This window comes from Olea europaea, unplaced genomic scaffold (assembly GCF_002742605.1).
Source record: "Olea europaea var. sylvestris unplaced genomic scaffold, O_europaea_v1 scaffold810, whole genome shotgun sequence".
Lineage (NCBI taxonomy): Eukaryota > Viridiplantae > Streptophyta > Magnoliopsida > Lamiales > Oleaceae > Olea > Olea europaea.
Genome location: NW_019266538.1, coordinates 24,591 through 39,271, shown reverse-complemented (window position 1 = coordinate 39,271; position 14,681 = coordinate 24,591). Strand labels below are relative to the sequence as shown.

Here is a 14,681-nt window from a genome sequence, read left to right as displayed (position 1 = left end):
CATATTTGTATGACTGTATAAAACTTAATTTAACCACAAACAATTGAGGGTCTTAACTGAAATAGATCTGAATTAATGTTCAAATTAAATTACACGATTCGTATCAGACAGAACCAAGTATATAGCAAAGGAATTACATGTACAAAACAGCTTGTGAAACAATGGAAGATAAAATTTACCGTAGCATGTGATGTCTAAAAATGCATCTTAGAACCACTTTCAAAACAAACCTAGTTACAATATAAAAAGTATCCCTTTCCATTAATCAGCCGCCCCATGATCAAGACTAAGCTCCCTCACAGACGTAATATTCTCCGTAGCTTACAGCATAAGGTGAGGGAAAGGTTCATTAATTTGATCTTTCCTACTTGTTGGTCCCAGAGTTATGTTTAAAAACGATTGATTTAACAAAACTAGAAAATAAGAAAATTTGCAGAAAAGTAAAAAACTGAACACAGAGGATTTTTTCACCACTAAGGGCCTGTATATTCAGTCTAATGGCCTACTCACTACGTTGAGCATCTACTGACGTAGATATAGCTCTAGATCCACTAGAAAATCAACAAGAATATTACAAATGTACGAAGAAATCGGAGATTTCATCAAAGTTTTCTCTCGCCTCAACACAAAGGATAGAAAATTACACCGGTATAAATCTCTCACAACTATACACTAAATATACTTCAAAGAATCACTCAGATTATAGAGGTTTTCACAAAGAATACACGGTATGGCAGAGAGACACGGAAAACCCTAGAACACAAAGTTCTCACACTGAAGAATGAAGAGGCATTAGACTATATATGAGATAAATCAAAAGTCACTCTCATCAACGGTTGTGAGAAGGCCACATGTAAAGCCAAGATCAATTCTTCAAATAGGAGCCAAAAACCTGTTTAAAAGGGAACACGATTTCTTTAAAAAACAGCCAATGGACTCCAAAAGACCCAGGCCCACACTCTGGCCCAAGCAGAGTGAGGTAGCCCATTCAACACTAATCAAGGTTAAGAAAAAAATGAAGGGGCCTCCTACCTCTAACATTTTCTTAGCCCCCACATTTCTAAGAACCTCATCCACACGAAATCATACGCCCAGTGGCCTCCCTACATTTGGATGTGATAAATCCAAGAATGTCACTTGCTTGTTGGCCACATTGAACCCCATAATTTTGGACCACATAATGTGTTAAATATTGTATTTATAGTTTCAGTTAACTTTTGTTTATCTCACGCCTTATAGAGATGGCTGTGGGTCGAGTTCGGAGTGGGGGTGTCCACCATGCCATGCCCCCACCACACCACGCCCCTACGAGGCGGTAACTTGTCTTTTTTGTCTCTTTTTTTTTTTTTAATATATTTACATTTTCAAATTTCGAGTTATGCTATTATTAAAGAATAAATTTAACTTCAAAATTTTAAAATCCAAAGTAAATAATGTTCAAACTAATAATTTTTTTTTTAACTTCCAAACCCGCCCCGGGCGAGATATTTTGCCATCTCTAACGCCTTAGGGTTTGTCATCTTAGGAAGCTACCTTATTGATTTTGTCTGCAGCATTTGCACGTTATAACTATTAATGGTTGTTGCATATTTTAAGATTACTCTAGAATTCACTAGAATTATCTTGGGGAACAAGAAAATAGGAGTCCCTAGAATTTCTTGATGAGCAAGCAAAAATAGTAATTTAAAATGAAAAAATCAGAATTTTCTAAAATAGTTTCCACCACCATTTTGTGCATAAATAGGGGCTACCACCTTTACAATGTTGTAACAAAAAATTGAAAAGAGCATCCAACCTCTTGCATTGTAAATCAAAAGTCACTTTGTAAAACTTTAATAAAATTACTTTTTTTCTCCTTCAACTGCCTTGTTCAATTAAATTACTCCTATAATTTCTATCCCACATAAAATCTACTTAACCACTTCTGTCTAAACTCATTTATTTCTTCTATTAAAAATTAAAACCTTTAGTGGTATCAGAGTTATGTTCGATTGATAGTAGGCATAAGCATATACTATGGCAGATGTTTTCCATTCATCCATTTCTATTCCAATATTTAATGGAGACAACTATTATTTTTGGTCCATTGGAATGAAGACCTACTTTTGTGTGCAAAACTTATGGGATGTTGTCAATGGTAGGTATACTAACCCAGATGACATTTTCACTCTATCTACTGCACAAAAGAAGGAACTTAAAGAGAATCAACAAAAAAATTCTCTAGCACTACTTGCTCTACAAATGAGCTTGACGAACTCTTATTTTCCAAGAATCACGGGAGCCAAAACGGCAAAAGAAGCTTAAGATAAACTGAAGAAGGAGTTTCACGGCAGTGACAAGGGTATGTACTTGCCGTCTTCAAACTTTAAGAAGGAATTTTGAAAATTTAAAAATAAAAGATTCTGAAACCGCGAAAGATTATTATTCAAGAATAGATAAAATAGTAAATAAATAAGATCTTATGGAGATGATCTTCCTCAAAAGAAAGTCGTTGGAAAAATTTTAATTACTTGCACAGAAAAATATAATCCAATTATTGCAGCTATTGTGGAGTCAAAAGATATCGATAAATTGACAGCTGTAGAATTAATGGGTTTACTAGAAGCACATAAAAAAATTAGAAATGCGTTATGAAATTATCAAGAAAAATGCATTTCAATCTAAAGTTAATATAAGGTTTCAGAAATCTAAAGAAAGTGTGAGAAAATTTAAAGAAAATTGTAATAAAAATAAATAAAATAAGCCTCAAGGAAAAGAATTTGATAAAAGCGGCAAGTATCCTTCGTGTGGTATATGTAAAAGAAAATGTCATTTGGAGAATGATTGTTGGTTTAAAGGAAAATCAAAGTGTCGTCACTGTAAAAAAATTGGTCATGAAGAAAGTCGTTTTAAACAAAATCATCAAGCTAATTTCTCCGAAGAAAAGAATATAGAAGTCTATTTTATGCCACTAGCAAGGATGCATTTAATGACAAACTAGATTCGTGGTATCTAGACAGTGATTGTAGTAATCATATGACGAAAGATGAAAGTATATTCTGCAGTCTTAATAAAACCAAGGCAAAAATCAAAATTGGCAATGAAACTTTTATTGAGGCAACAGACAAAGGCACTATTGCCGTTAATAGAAAAAAGGGTAAGAGATACATCAATGAAGTTCTCTTAGTCCCTATAATAGATCAAAATCTATTTAAGTGTAGATCAAGTGATGGAGAAAGGATATACTTTACTTTTTGAAGGAGATTCTTGCACGATCTATGACAAGAAAGATAAATCTCTTATAATTGTCGAAAGGGAAAAACGGATGCTTTCCAATCCAATGGAGATACGCAAACAATGCAGCAATGACAACGCAAGTGGACAAGTCATGGTTGTAGCACAAAAGATTTGAACATTTCCACTTTCACGGGTTGAAGGTCCTATAGAAAAAGAGCATGATGAGAGACTTACCAATCATAAAAGAGATTGATATAGACCGTGAAGGATATTTGCTCGTGAAACAATACCGCCAACCATTTCCGTCCGAAAAATCTTGGAGAGCTAAAAAGCCATTAGAGCTGATACATACTGATGTATGCGGTCCAATGCATACTCCATCACATGAGCAAAATAGGTACTTCATTCTCTTTATTGACGACTACACCAGAATGATATGGGTATATTTCTTACGTGAAAAATCCCAAATATTTGAGATTTTTAAAAAGGTTCGAAAGCTATGTTGAAAAGCAAAGTGGTTGCAATATCAAAACTATTAGAAGCGACAGAGGCAAAGAATATACATCAAATGAATTCAAAAAGTTTTGTGAAGATGGAGGAATGGAGCATCAACTTACAGTTAGATACGCGCATGAACAAAATGGCGTGTCAGAAAGAAAAAATAGAACACTAATAGAGACAGCTAGAGCTATGCTAATGGAGAAAAGTCTTTCAAAAACTTTCTCGGCAGAAGCAATAAGCACTGCAGTCTACCTACTAAATCGATGTCCGACTAAAGTTGTGCAAGACAAAACACCAGTGGAAGCATGGAGCAGACGAAAACCAACAGCAAAGCATCTCAAAGTTTTTGGCTGCATCTGCTACACTTATATTCCATATGAGAAAAGAGGTAAGCTAGATGAAAAAATAGAAAAATGAATCTTTTTGGGTTATAGTATTCAATCAAAAGGCTATCGAATATATAACCTAAGAACGAAGAAGCTAATTATAAGTCGAGACGTTAAGCTTGATGAAGATGCCACCTACAACTGGGAGGCTGGCCAAGACAAAAGAAAAGCTATTAGCATCTTAACATAACCACAAAAACAAGAGGACGGCGTTGAGGATAACAATCAACCAAAGACCTCACAATAAGCAACTATAAAAGAACCAGTCAGCTTACCATATCGTCACCAAGAAAAATACGAAAATTATTGAAAATATATCAAAGCTACAACTTGATGATCGTTGAACCTGAAAGCTATAAAACAGCTTCAAAACAACCAAAATGGAAAAAAGCTATGGATGAAGAAATAAAAATGATCGAGAAAAAAAACACTTGGGAGCTTATAGATCTTCCTCAAGATAAAAAAGTCATAGGAGTTAAGTTGGTCTACAAGACGAAGCTTAATGCCAATGGCTTAATCTAAAAATATAAAGCAAGACTAGTCACCAAAGGATACTCACAATAGTTTGGCATCGACTACACTAAGACATTTGCTCCAGTTGCACGTCTTGACACTATAAGAGCGTTGATTGCACTAGCTGAACAAAAAAAGTGAAAGATTTACCAGCTAGACGTCAAATCAGCATTTCTTAATGGCCATCTTGAAGAATAAATTTATATAGAGCAACATCAAGGGTACGTGGTACAATGTAAAGAAGATAAAGTTCTCAAAGTAAGGAAGGCACTATATGGATTAAAGTAAGCTCCACAAGCTTGGTACAGCAGAATAGACAACTACTTCATTGAGCAAGGATTTAGGAGGAGCCAAAGTGAACCAACTCTATACATCAAAAATCAAGGTACAAGTAGTACACTTATAATCTCTTTATATGTTGATGATCTCATCTATTCAGGGAACGAAGAGAAGATGATAGAGAAATTCAAGGCGGACATGATGAAAACATTCGAGATGACTTATTTGGAATTAATGCACTATTTTCTTTGGATTGAGATAGCTCAATCTGAAGATGGGATCTTCATTGCTCAGAAAAAGTATACCACTAGTCTATTAAAGAAGTTCAAGATGGAAGGTTGCAAAATAGTAGCAACACCCTTAGATAGCAACAAATCTCTTAGAAAAGAAGATGGTACTCCAAAATCAGACAACTCACAATTTCGAAGCTTAATTGGAAGTTTACTCTCTATCTCACAGCTATAAGGCCAGACATAATGTATGCAACCGGTCTAATTTCAAGATTCATGCAAAATCCAAGTCAAGTTCACTATGAAGCTGCAAAGCGGATACTAAAATACCTCTAAGGAACAAAAGACTATAGAATAAGATATCAGTCTATGCCTAACTCAAGACTACTGGGGTATACTGATAGCAATTGAGCAGGATCAATAGATGATATGAAAAGCACATCGGGCTATGCATTCACACTAGGTTCAGGAATATTCTCTTGGGCATCAAAGAAACAGGCAATGATTGCACAATCATTAGCTAAAGCAAAGTATATTACAGCAGTAATGGCAACGAGTCAAGCTACATGGCTAAAACACATACTTGAAGACATGGAAGACCACAAGATGAAGCTACAAAGATTTACTGCGACAGCAAGTCTGCAATAGCAATGGCCAAGAATCCCATATTCCATAGCAAAATCAAACACATTGGCATCAAGTACCATTTTCGTCTAAGAAGCTAAAGCAAATAAAGAGATAGAGCTCAAATATTGCAAGACTAGATAACAATTAACAAATATATTTAAGAAGGCGCTACCATGAGCAAAGTTCAAGTTACTACGAGAAATGATCGGAGTAATCAAAATATGCACCAAGAATAAGTATTAATGGTTGTTGCATATTTTAAAATTACTCTAAAATTCACTAAAATTGCCTTGGAGAGCAAGAAAATAGAGGTCCTTGAATTTCTTGATGAGCAAGCAAAAATAGTAATTTAAAATTAAAAAATCAGAATTTTCTAGAATGTATTGAGAAACAAATAATAAAATAATGAAAAAATAAGAATTTTCTAGAATAGTTTCCACCACCATTTTGTGTGTATAAATAGAGACTACCGCTTTCAAAATGTTGTAACAAAAAATTGAAAAGAGCATCCGACCTCTTGCATTGTAAATCAAAAGTCACTTTGTAAAAATTTAATAAAATTACTTTCTTCCTCCTTCAACTATCTTATTCAATTAAATTACTCCTGTAATTTCTATCACACATAAAATCTACTCAATCACTTCTATCTAAACTCATTTATTTCTTCTATTCAAAATAAAAACCTTCAATAACTTCATTAACTGATAAATATTCTTAATTATAGTTTTCCAAAATCTAATCATACTAGAGGTCATCATCGTGTGTTTGTCTGAAAACGATGATGAATTGGATTTTCTGCCTTTTGTTGGGAGAGTTGCTTCATTACTTTGCTAGCCTCCTCTGTGAATGCAAGAACTCAAATCAGTTTCCATTTTGATAGCAACGTTTATTTTTTCTAGGATTATATATTTCTTTATTTTGTTTATGATGAATGTTAGTTTCATTGCATATATCTTTATTTTATTAATGAGGAATTCTAGTTTGAATATTGACTCTTTAACTTTTCCTGCATAATTATCTACTATAACCTCACAAAACCTCATCCTCTTTCGTATCCCATCTTCTACCTCTATGTGGAGTGGTTGTAATAATTTATCTTTATTTTGGATTGATTTAGCAGAAAAGTTCAAATCATTCTCCGTGTTGATTCGAATCTAAGTAGGTCTAAAGCCTTTCCAATGATACTGATGCGATTTCCATATTTCTGGTAGACGTGTCGAAGAATTGTTGAACATTTACTCACATCTGTTGGTATCTCTACCTATGAATTTTCTTATATGCACATTTACGTGTGTAGATGACACAACAAATGCGGGGTTCGGTGGTTTACCAGCTCTGATCAAACCAAGTGAAATTGAACGATCTATAAACAAGCTGAAGGTATGCATTTTTGGCGTGATTTGTGCTTAATTATATGTGATTGAATAATGCTATTTACAGTCACTCACTATTACAGTCGTCTTATATGGCATCTATGTGGTGGTTAGTGATTTGATATATTTGACAAGAAAAAACTAAAATATTAATACATCAAATCACATACCGCCATATTAGATGCCACATAAGACGATTACCGCAGTGAGCGACTATGAATAATATTAGTGTATCATATGAACGTGTTAATTATAGGAAATATCCGTTTAGTTTTAGTATTGATATTGTAATTTATTTGTTTCCCAAATTATTTTTTCAATTACCTCCTTACATATTTTTCCTTGGAAAGAGATGAATATATGAAAAATTTCTCTATTGTTCTATTTGTCTTGGTATAAGAGCACGTGAAATTGATATACCTGATTCTGAAGTTGTCCATGAACTGCAAACCTGTTCTTGCTTTAATCCTAGATACCTAGGATCTATTCTTTATGGTCCAAAATCATTACAATATACTTCCGGTGAGAAATTGACCGGTCGAACTTTGATTCTTTGTCTCATATTGCTCTCATGTTAATTACAGTATGAAAAACTTGGCTATATTACTGGTAAGAAGAAGGCTCCTGAGAAAACTTTTGCTAAAGCCTATGAAACTTTGGAAGAGGAAAATTGTAATGTTAAAACATGGCTTCTTAATTCAATGGAGAACCATATGAGCGGACTATACACGATTATTTGTTAGGTGGGAAAAGATGGTCAATTAGTGTCTTGACAAAAATGGCATTGGGTAAATCATTTTAGCGGACCATACACCATTATTTGATAGCGATAAAGTAAATGGATGGAATATGATGACAAGGTGATTTGTGCAAAGAATGGTCAATCGGAGACTTCAAATGTCAAAAGTGAAATGATATGAATAATTTGGGCAATGGATTCCCCATCCGAGCTCTGATTGGCGGCCTTGAGCTGCCCATAAAACCCGATGATGCACATTCCGTCCTAAAACAGAACACATCACAGACTGAAACTCCCAAAATATTACCTACAATCCTCCTGTCAAAATTCAACTACAATAGCTTGGGTATATTATTTAATTTTTAATTCTCAAATAATCAAAATCAAACAAAAGCTTATTCCAATTTTTGAAATTGATCAGTATTATCCTTCGGGCCAAGCCTTTCCCAATCATCAACTAGAATACCATATAAAGTACCTATTTCTTTTCGACTAGAGCATAGAGAGTACATTCTAAACCTTCCTGAGTATGAGAGAGAAAAATGGAGACGAGTTTATTTTCAAAATGAACTGGTCAACATGTTTATAAGCTCCTAAAACATCCTAACATGAAAAATTAAGTCCTTGTTTGAGTTCCATTTTTTCAAGAATGCATTTTTTTAAAACTCATTTTCAATCACACATTTTTTTATAAAATAATCATACACAAGTTTCAAAAACTTTTCCTTACTTCTTAGCCATACATTCTTTAAAAAATTATTATTTCATAATACATTTTATCTCAAAAATGGGAATCAAATAGGGGCTAAGAGTATTATTCTAAAAGAATAAATTGTGGCTACGCGAAAATATCAACCTTCAAGCTTTTACGGGTCTTCGCAAGTAAAAATTGAATAGTGTGACTAAGTGGCAGCATCATACTTTGTGCCTAAACCAGCTTATTAGAATACTGATTAAAAGAAAATTAGCTTATTTTTCAGCCAAAATTTCAATGAAGGGGGAAAGTAAGCATCATTCTCCATACTTTTCTAGCTTAATTTCAGGTTTGGTCAAGGCTTTTAACATTTTGCCGATGCATTATATAAAATTAAATCTATTTTATTGTTCTATCTTTCCACTTGTATTTAAAATTAACTAAGCAACATAAAGGTGTTATGATAATTCATAATTTTATTTTTGTTTAAAGATATATGTTTCTCTAACATTTTTGGCCAAAAAAAAATGTTATTTTTTTCATAAACCTTAGAATTTACAAAGTATGTGAATCAAAATACAAATAACTAAGAGTCTCACAACTTAAAAGGTAACTAAGTTAGAAAATAAGCGCTCCCGGGATACAGCCCAGTGGTGCAAAGAACAGGAGTGAGGTTATCTCACGTTTTATCGGCAATCGCAGTGTGGAGGTTCGATTCCTAAGACATGAAATTGAACTCCTTGTAGGCGCAGTATACAGACAGCTCTCGTTTCCTGACCTGCAGGAACACATCCCGTCATTTACCTCCCTCACAAAACTCTAGGGGTGTGACGATGGGAGGCCTCAAGGTTGGGGTTCAACCTTTTTTTTTAAGTTAGAAAATAAGCAATTTATTTGCTAAATTTAAGCATAATATCTCTCAAACATGGACGGTTTGAATGTCCACAATATTGAAGTCTTTAGAAGGAAAATGACTGGACACAAGCCAAAATACATTATTTTGACCAATACTTTATCAATTTGGAATCCAGTGATAATCCAAAATAACTTTTAATAATAATTATGATGCATTCACCTTTTGATCTTAATTATTAATCAATTAATTAATTATTCTTTTTACCTGTCTTTGAATGCCTTTGCTTATTACAGCCAGAAACTTCAAAAATTCAGTCAAAGGAAAGTTGCAGTTCAACAACGTTTTATGTCGTGCAGTATTAAAACCCTTGAAATCAAATGCATGCATCTGTTCCTGTTTTGCCTACCAGCTTTTCATTATTGACTAATTGCATCATCTTCTCTGAAATTTAAAAATAACTTTTTTGAGAAGTACATAAATATTAGAGGACCTTAAGGTTCAAACCAGTCAATATATGAGGAAAATATGCGTAAATTTATTAAATTTATCGAAAATCTTCCTCGTTTACTTATCAGTAGACAGTTACTATGCTTCTGTTTGACGAATTGATAAATTATTTATAAATTGATTAAACTTCATTCTGAACAATCAATATATATTATACATCACTCGTTTCTATCTATAAAGTAGTTAATGAATGATGTATGATGACGAATTTGATTAGAACAAATCTTGAGGGAGACAAACCTTGCAAAGATCAGATACTTTAGATTAAAAGAACAATATCTATGTAAGATAAATCATGCAAGAAATCCAGCCTCAAAGTTGTAGTTGGATTGGATCCCAACTACACCTTGATTCTGAAATCCAACTACCTTTATAAATATCAAATTATAAAATTAAAAAAGCAAATGCTTCTAGAAACATGATATAGTTTAGATTGCATCACTCCTATCAATATAAGCCTTATTTAGGTTATCACAAAATGCGACTCTTTCACCAAAGAAGTCCTTCTTTTAATCTACTTTTGATTGGTGGCACCCCATACTTAACGTGTATTCATAGGGTAAATAAAATAGATGGGTTAGTAATGCCATTCAAAACTTTCGAACAAGATGGAGACAAAACGTGTACAAACCAATTATCGATCAAACTCTAGTTTAGGCATATTTAAGATAGCTTCTGCTTTTTGTAGTAAAACTTCTTAAGGAATTAACATTGATAAACTTACTCCAAAATCTCTTTTAATTAGTCAACATACTTTAGCCAAAACGTACTGTTCTAAAAACTTAGCCACCATACTCTGATGTTTCAATCAACAGTCGATGATTTATTTAAAAAAAAAAAAAAAAAACATTGGCAAATCAACGCATACAAAATCAAATTCTTATATAAATTCAAACCACCTCTTAATCTCAAAAGTTACTTTTAACTTTCCAAAAGTCATGTCAGTCAGGCTCATTTCGTAGTTCAGGTGTACATGTATTGATACCAACCAAGAATTTGTTTATAAAGTTAATACATTAGTATCTAATATATATAACCTCAAGTTTTTACCATTTGTCAAATGGTCTTGAAAAAAATTTCCTCCATTGAACTTGCTAAGAAAATGTGAAATTACAGATTTCTTTGATCACCAAAGCACTATGTCGAAACTCATCACATTCGTACCACCTGTCCTCTCAAGGACATATTAGAGCACGATTGCCAAAAAATCGTATCCAACAAATTATATTTAATCAATAAATATCATGGCCATTAATCACTGTATCAATATATATCTTCTTAAGATGTAAGCAAATCCCAACACTTGGTGATGGCTTATTGGCCTTCTAGTTGTTTTCAAGTCCAAGAGCTAAGCACCCACTTATTCTTTTAATCTGAATAATTAGTGAGTGCTTGAAGTCACCCTCCCCCCGCCCCCCCGGCCCCCTTCCTCTATTAAGATATCTTGATTATAGTACAATCATCCTTCGTGACTGGCTATATTAGGTAGAACTCGCACTTAGAGCTCGCCTGCAAGAGTGCTGAAATAGCTATGACTCCCTCAAGTGTCTTTAAATCTACTCATTTCAAAACCATCTTCCGTTTTCTTTTAGGTTGTGTATCACCAATGAAAGGGTCAACAATAGACACAACTCAGAAGGACAGCACGTGAGAAAAGACATAGTATCTACAACCCAACGAGCGAGAATTTTCAAGATATTTGTGTGAATGTAAAATTCATGGAATCGAAGTAAAAGAAGTGACAATAATAAATATGAGCATACTAAAGAATCTTTTTTCCTAATGCCTGTGATACAATTGGGGCTTATTGGCATAAACAATCAATTTAGATAGTCCTTTCTCTTCTTTCATAGTGACATCTCAACCTAACCGACTTTAGAACTAGTTTTCCATTGAAAGTGGCATCTTCTTGTTACTTTGTATGCAACAATAGTCATATGACTCAGACCTAGAAGGGGGCCAACCCTTTACTAGAACACTCCCTCAAGGCTCGCTCGTACAGAGACGTTGCCCGTCTCAATTAGAGTTGTTATATATCTTCACCTTCATAGCACATCTCTCCATTGATACAGACTAAAATGCATATTGTGTATGTCTAATCTACGAAGAGTTTGGGACATACCAACAGACACATCATTGTCATGTTACACAATAATGATATAACGGTTGTGTTATATGTACGTAATGGTTTACACACATGATGTGGTAAGATATGATTGAAACATAATTTCTTCAACCAAATAAAAAAAGAAACTTTCTCACTTATTTTTAACATATCATCTGTATGTAAACAATTATGTAACTCCTTATGTACAAGTGACATTATTCATGATCTAATACAGTCCCACTTTGAATAGGAAAATCAATTAATGCTTGATAAGTATAATAATGACCCTATTAAATAAGATATGAATAAGGATACTAGAGTAGCTTTCACAACTCAAAATGGTACAGCATAGCTGATCTTTAGCTTGTGTGGAGCACATTAAAAAATTGATAATGACATCAATTGACTGACGGAATGAAACAAGACCAAGAGTACCAAGTATAAATATGGAACAAACACTAGTACCATATGTCAGGGAATTTTAGGAATAAAAATCCTACATATTACAGAACAAAAACATAGGTTTTTTCCTCTCATGTCTATGGTACAAAATCTGGGATGGGGAGTCATCGAAGGAGGGTGGAGAAAGGGCCCTTGGACTGCAGAAGAAGACAGGTTACTCATTCAATATGTCAAATTGTATGGTGAAGGAAGATGGAATAATGTAACCAGGCTTATAGGTACAACTCACTAAAAACCTCAATCCCCGTGCACTTAATATCATCTTACGTAGTCTTTTTGGCCCTATTACATCTTATGCTCAGCACTATTTTGGCATGTTTATCATGCTGGATTGGGCAGTGTACTCGACTAGTTACTGTCGTGACATATACACTACTCTATAACCATAGATGGTGCAAAATTCGTTTTAAAGTGTTTATCCAAGTATTCAACTCATGCTTCATATTCAGTTGTTTTATTTGTTTTTCACAGGATTGAAAAGGAATGGGAAAAGCTGTAGATTGAGATGGGTAAATTACCTTAGGCCAGACCTGAAGAGGGGACAAATAACACCACATGAAGAGAGTATAATTCTTGAGCTACATGCTAGATGGGGTAACAGGTACATACAATCTACCTTATTGAACGTGGTCATAATATTTTAGTTTACAACTTGATCGATTAGAAAATTCTGGAGAACAGGTGGTCAACAATTGCTAGAAGTCTACCGGGAAGAACTGACAATGAAATCAAGAACTACTGGAGGACTCATTTCAAAAAAAAGGGAGAAGCTTCTTCTGGAAATCCTGAAAAATGGCGAGCCCACCTTCTGAGAAGGCAACAATTTCATTTACAGCAGCAAGAAAAACAAGAAGAAAATCAAATAAACATGAACAAAGTCGTATCATTGCTTGATGAGAGTGAAAATAGAGTGCCAACTCTAGCTCAAATGAAGAAAGAAATCATATATCAGGACACGTCTGATGATCTTGGCTTCATATATTCTATGATTAATGGCAATGCAACCGGACCTGAGGCCTCAACTGAGGATATTTTATGGGAATGGTTGTGGAATTTGGATGATTTTCATGAAAACATAACTAACCAGCATACTTCGGTTGCAAATTTCCATTGAACGATTACTTGCACCAGTTTTCAGTCTTTCAGTCTGCTGTTTGACGAAATAGCGCTAAATCATAGAGAACCAAAGCTTTTCAGCCTAAAATTATGGTTCTCCTGGCTTGTGGATTTTTTACTTTTCTTTTCAGTTACCTGTTCCAAGATTTCCAGGCTTGTGTACAACATGAATGATATCAAACCATCATTTCTTGAAAAAAGTTATGGCATGTTTAGAAGGTGGATTATATAATTCTAAACAATATTAAGGAAGAAAAATTAACTGAAATCTTGTCCATTGTACTGTCTAATATGATCCAATACTATGTACCAAACATGCATATTTAGCCTCACTATGTTTTCCTTATACGACAGGAAAATGAAATATATTATAGCTCTTGGTCTTTTTGCCATGAATCAAACTCCTTGTACACAAGAAGCATTACTGGGAGACAGGTGGCAACACTGCATTGACATGGACAAAATTGTTTTTTGCCCAAGGTCCAATAAAGAGTTGCAGACTGTCTCCCTGTAATGCATTGTGTACAATCTCATACATATAGCCTGGTCTTTTTACCATACTCTTAGAAAGAATCAGTACAGTTATTGCATACTCCATAAAGGCACAACTTTAATAGATTAAGCAATTCTAACTCTTAACATTCCCATTTCTGTAATCTAATATTTCACATTTACCTAAATCAATAAATGATTACGTTTAGTTATGTTAAGTTCTGTTAAGATCTACGGACCACAAATGAATTTTCTAACATTATTGAGGAGTGGCAAATAGATAGTAAATATACCACATACTATATGTGATGCGGACATCCATTTACTATTTATTTTCTTTCATTTACTATTTATTTTCTATTTGGACTATTAGTTATATTTTATTTGGATTATTATTTATATTTCTGTTATTGGGCTTGTTTAGCGGATTTAGCCCAAACCCTTCTCTTTAGGGTTTTTGTTTTGTTATTTATTTCTGTTTTGTTGCGTATTTAAGACAGTTGATGAATTAAAAAATGGAATGCTTGGGTTGTTGCCTATGGCTTCCTCCTTCTCCCCTTTCCCTTGATTTCTACTTCTTCTC

General features: G+C 33.8%; 1 protein-coding gene across 1 annotated transcript; it reads left to right on the top strand.

The window, feature by feature from the left end:
* The first annotated feature begins 12,208 nt into the window (after positions 1 to 12,208).
* On the top strand, positions 12,209 to 13,932 carry LOC111391668 (myb-related protein 305-like). Its single transcript, XM_023016920.1, has 3 exons — positions 12,209 to 12,708; positions 12,962 to 13,091; positions 13,172 to 13,932. Exons 1-3 carry the CDS (start codon positions 12,564 to 12,566, stop codon positions 13,602 to 13,604), a joined length of 708 nt encoding a protein of 235 aa, XP_022872688.1. The 5' UTR covers positions 12,209 to 12,563; the 3' UTR covers positions 13,605 to 13,932.
* Positions 13,933 to 14,681: the final 749 nt, after the last annotated feature.

Coding starts and splice junctions, on each gene's coding strand:
- LOC111391668 (XM_023016920.1), top strand. CDS start 12,564: ATGTCTATGGTACAAAATCTGGGATGGGGAGTCATCGAAGGAGGGTGG. Junction 12,709..12,961: donor TAATGTAACCAGGCTTATAG/GTACAACTCACT, acceptor TGTTTTTCACAG/GATTGAAAAGGAATGGGAAA. Junction 13,092..13,171: donor CATGCTAGATGGGGTAACAG/GTACATACAATC, acceptor TCTGGAGAACAG/GTGGTCAACAATTGCTAGAA.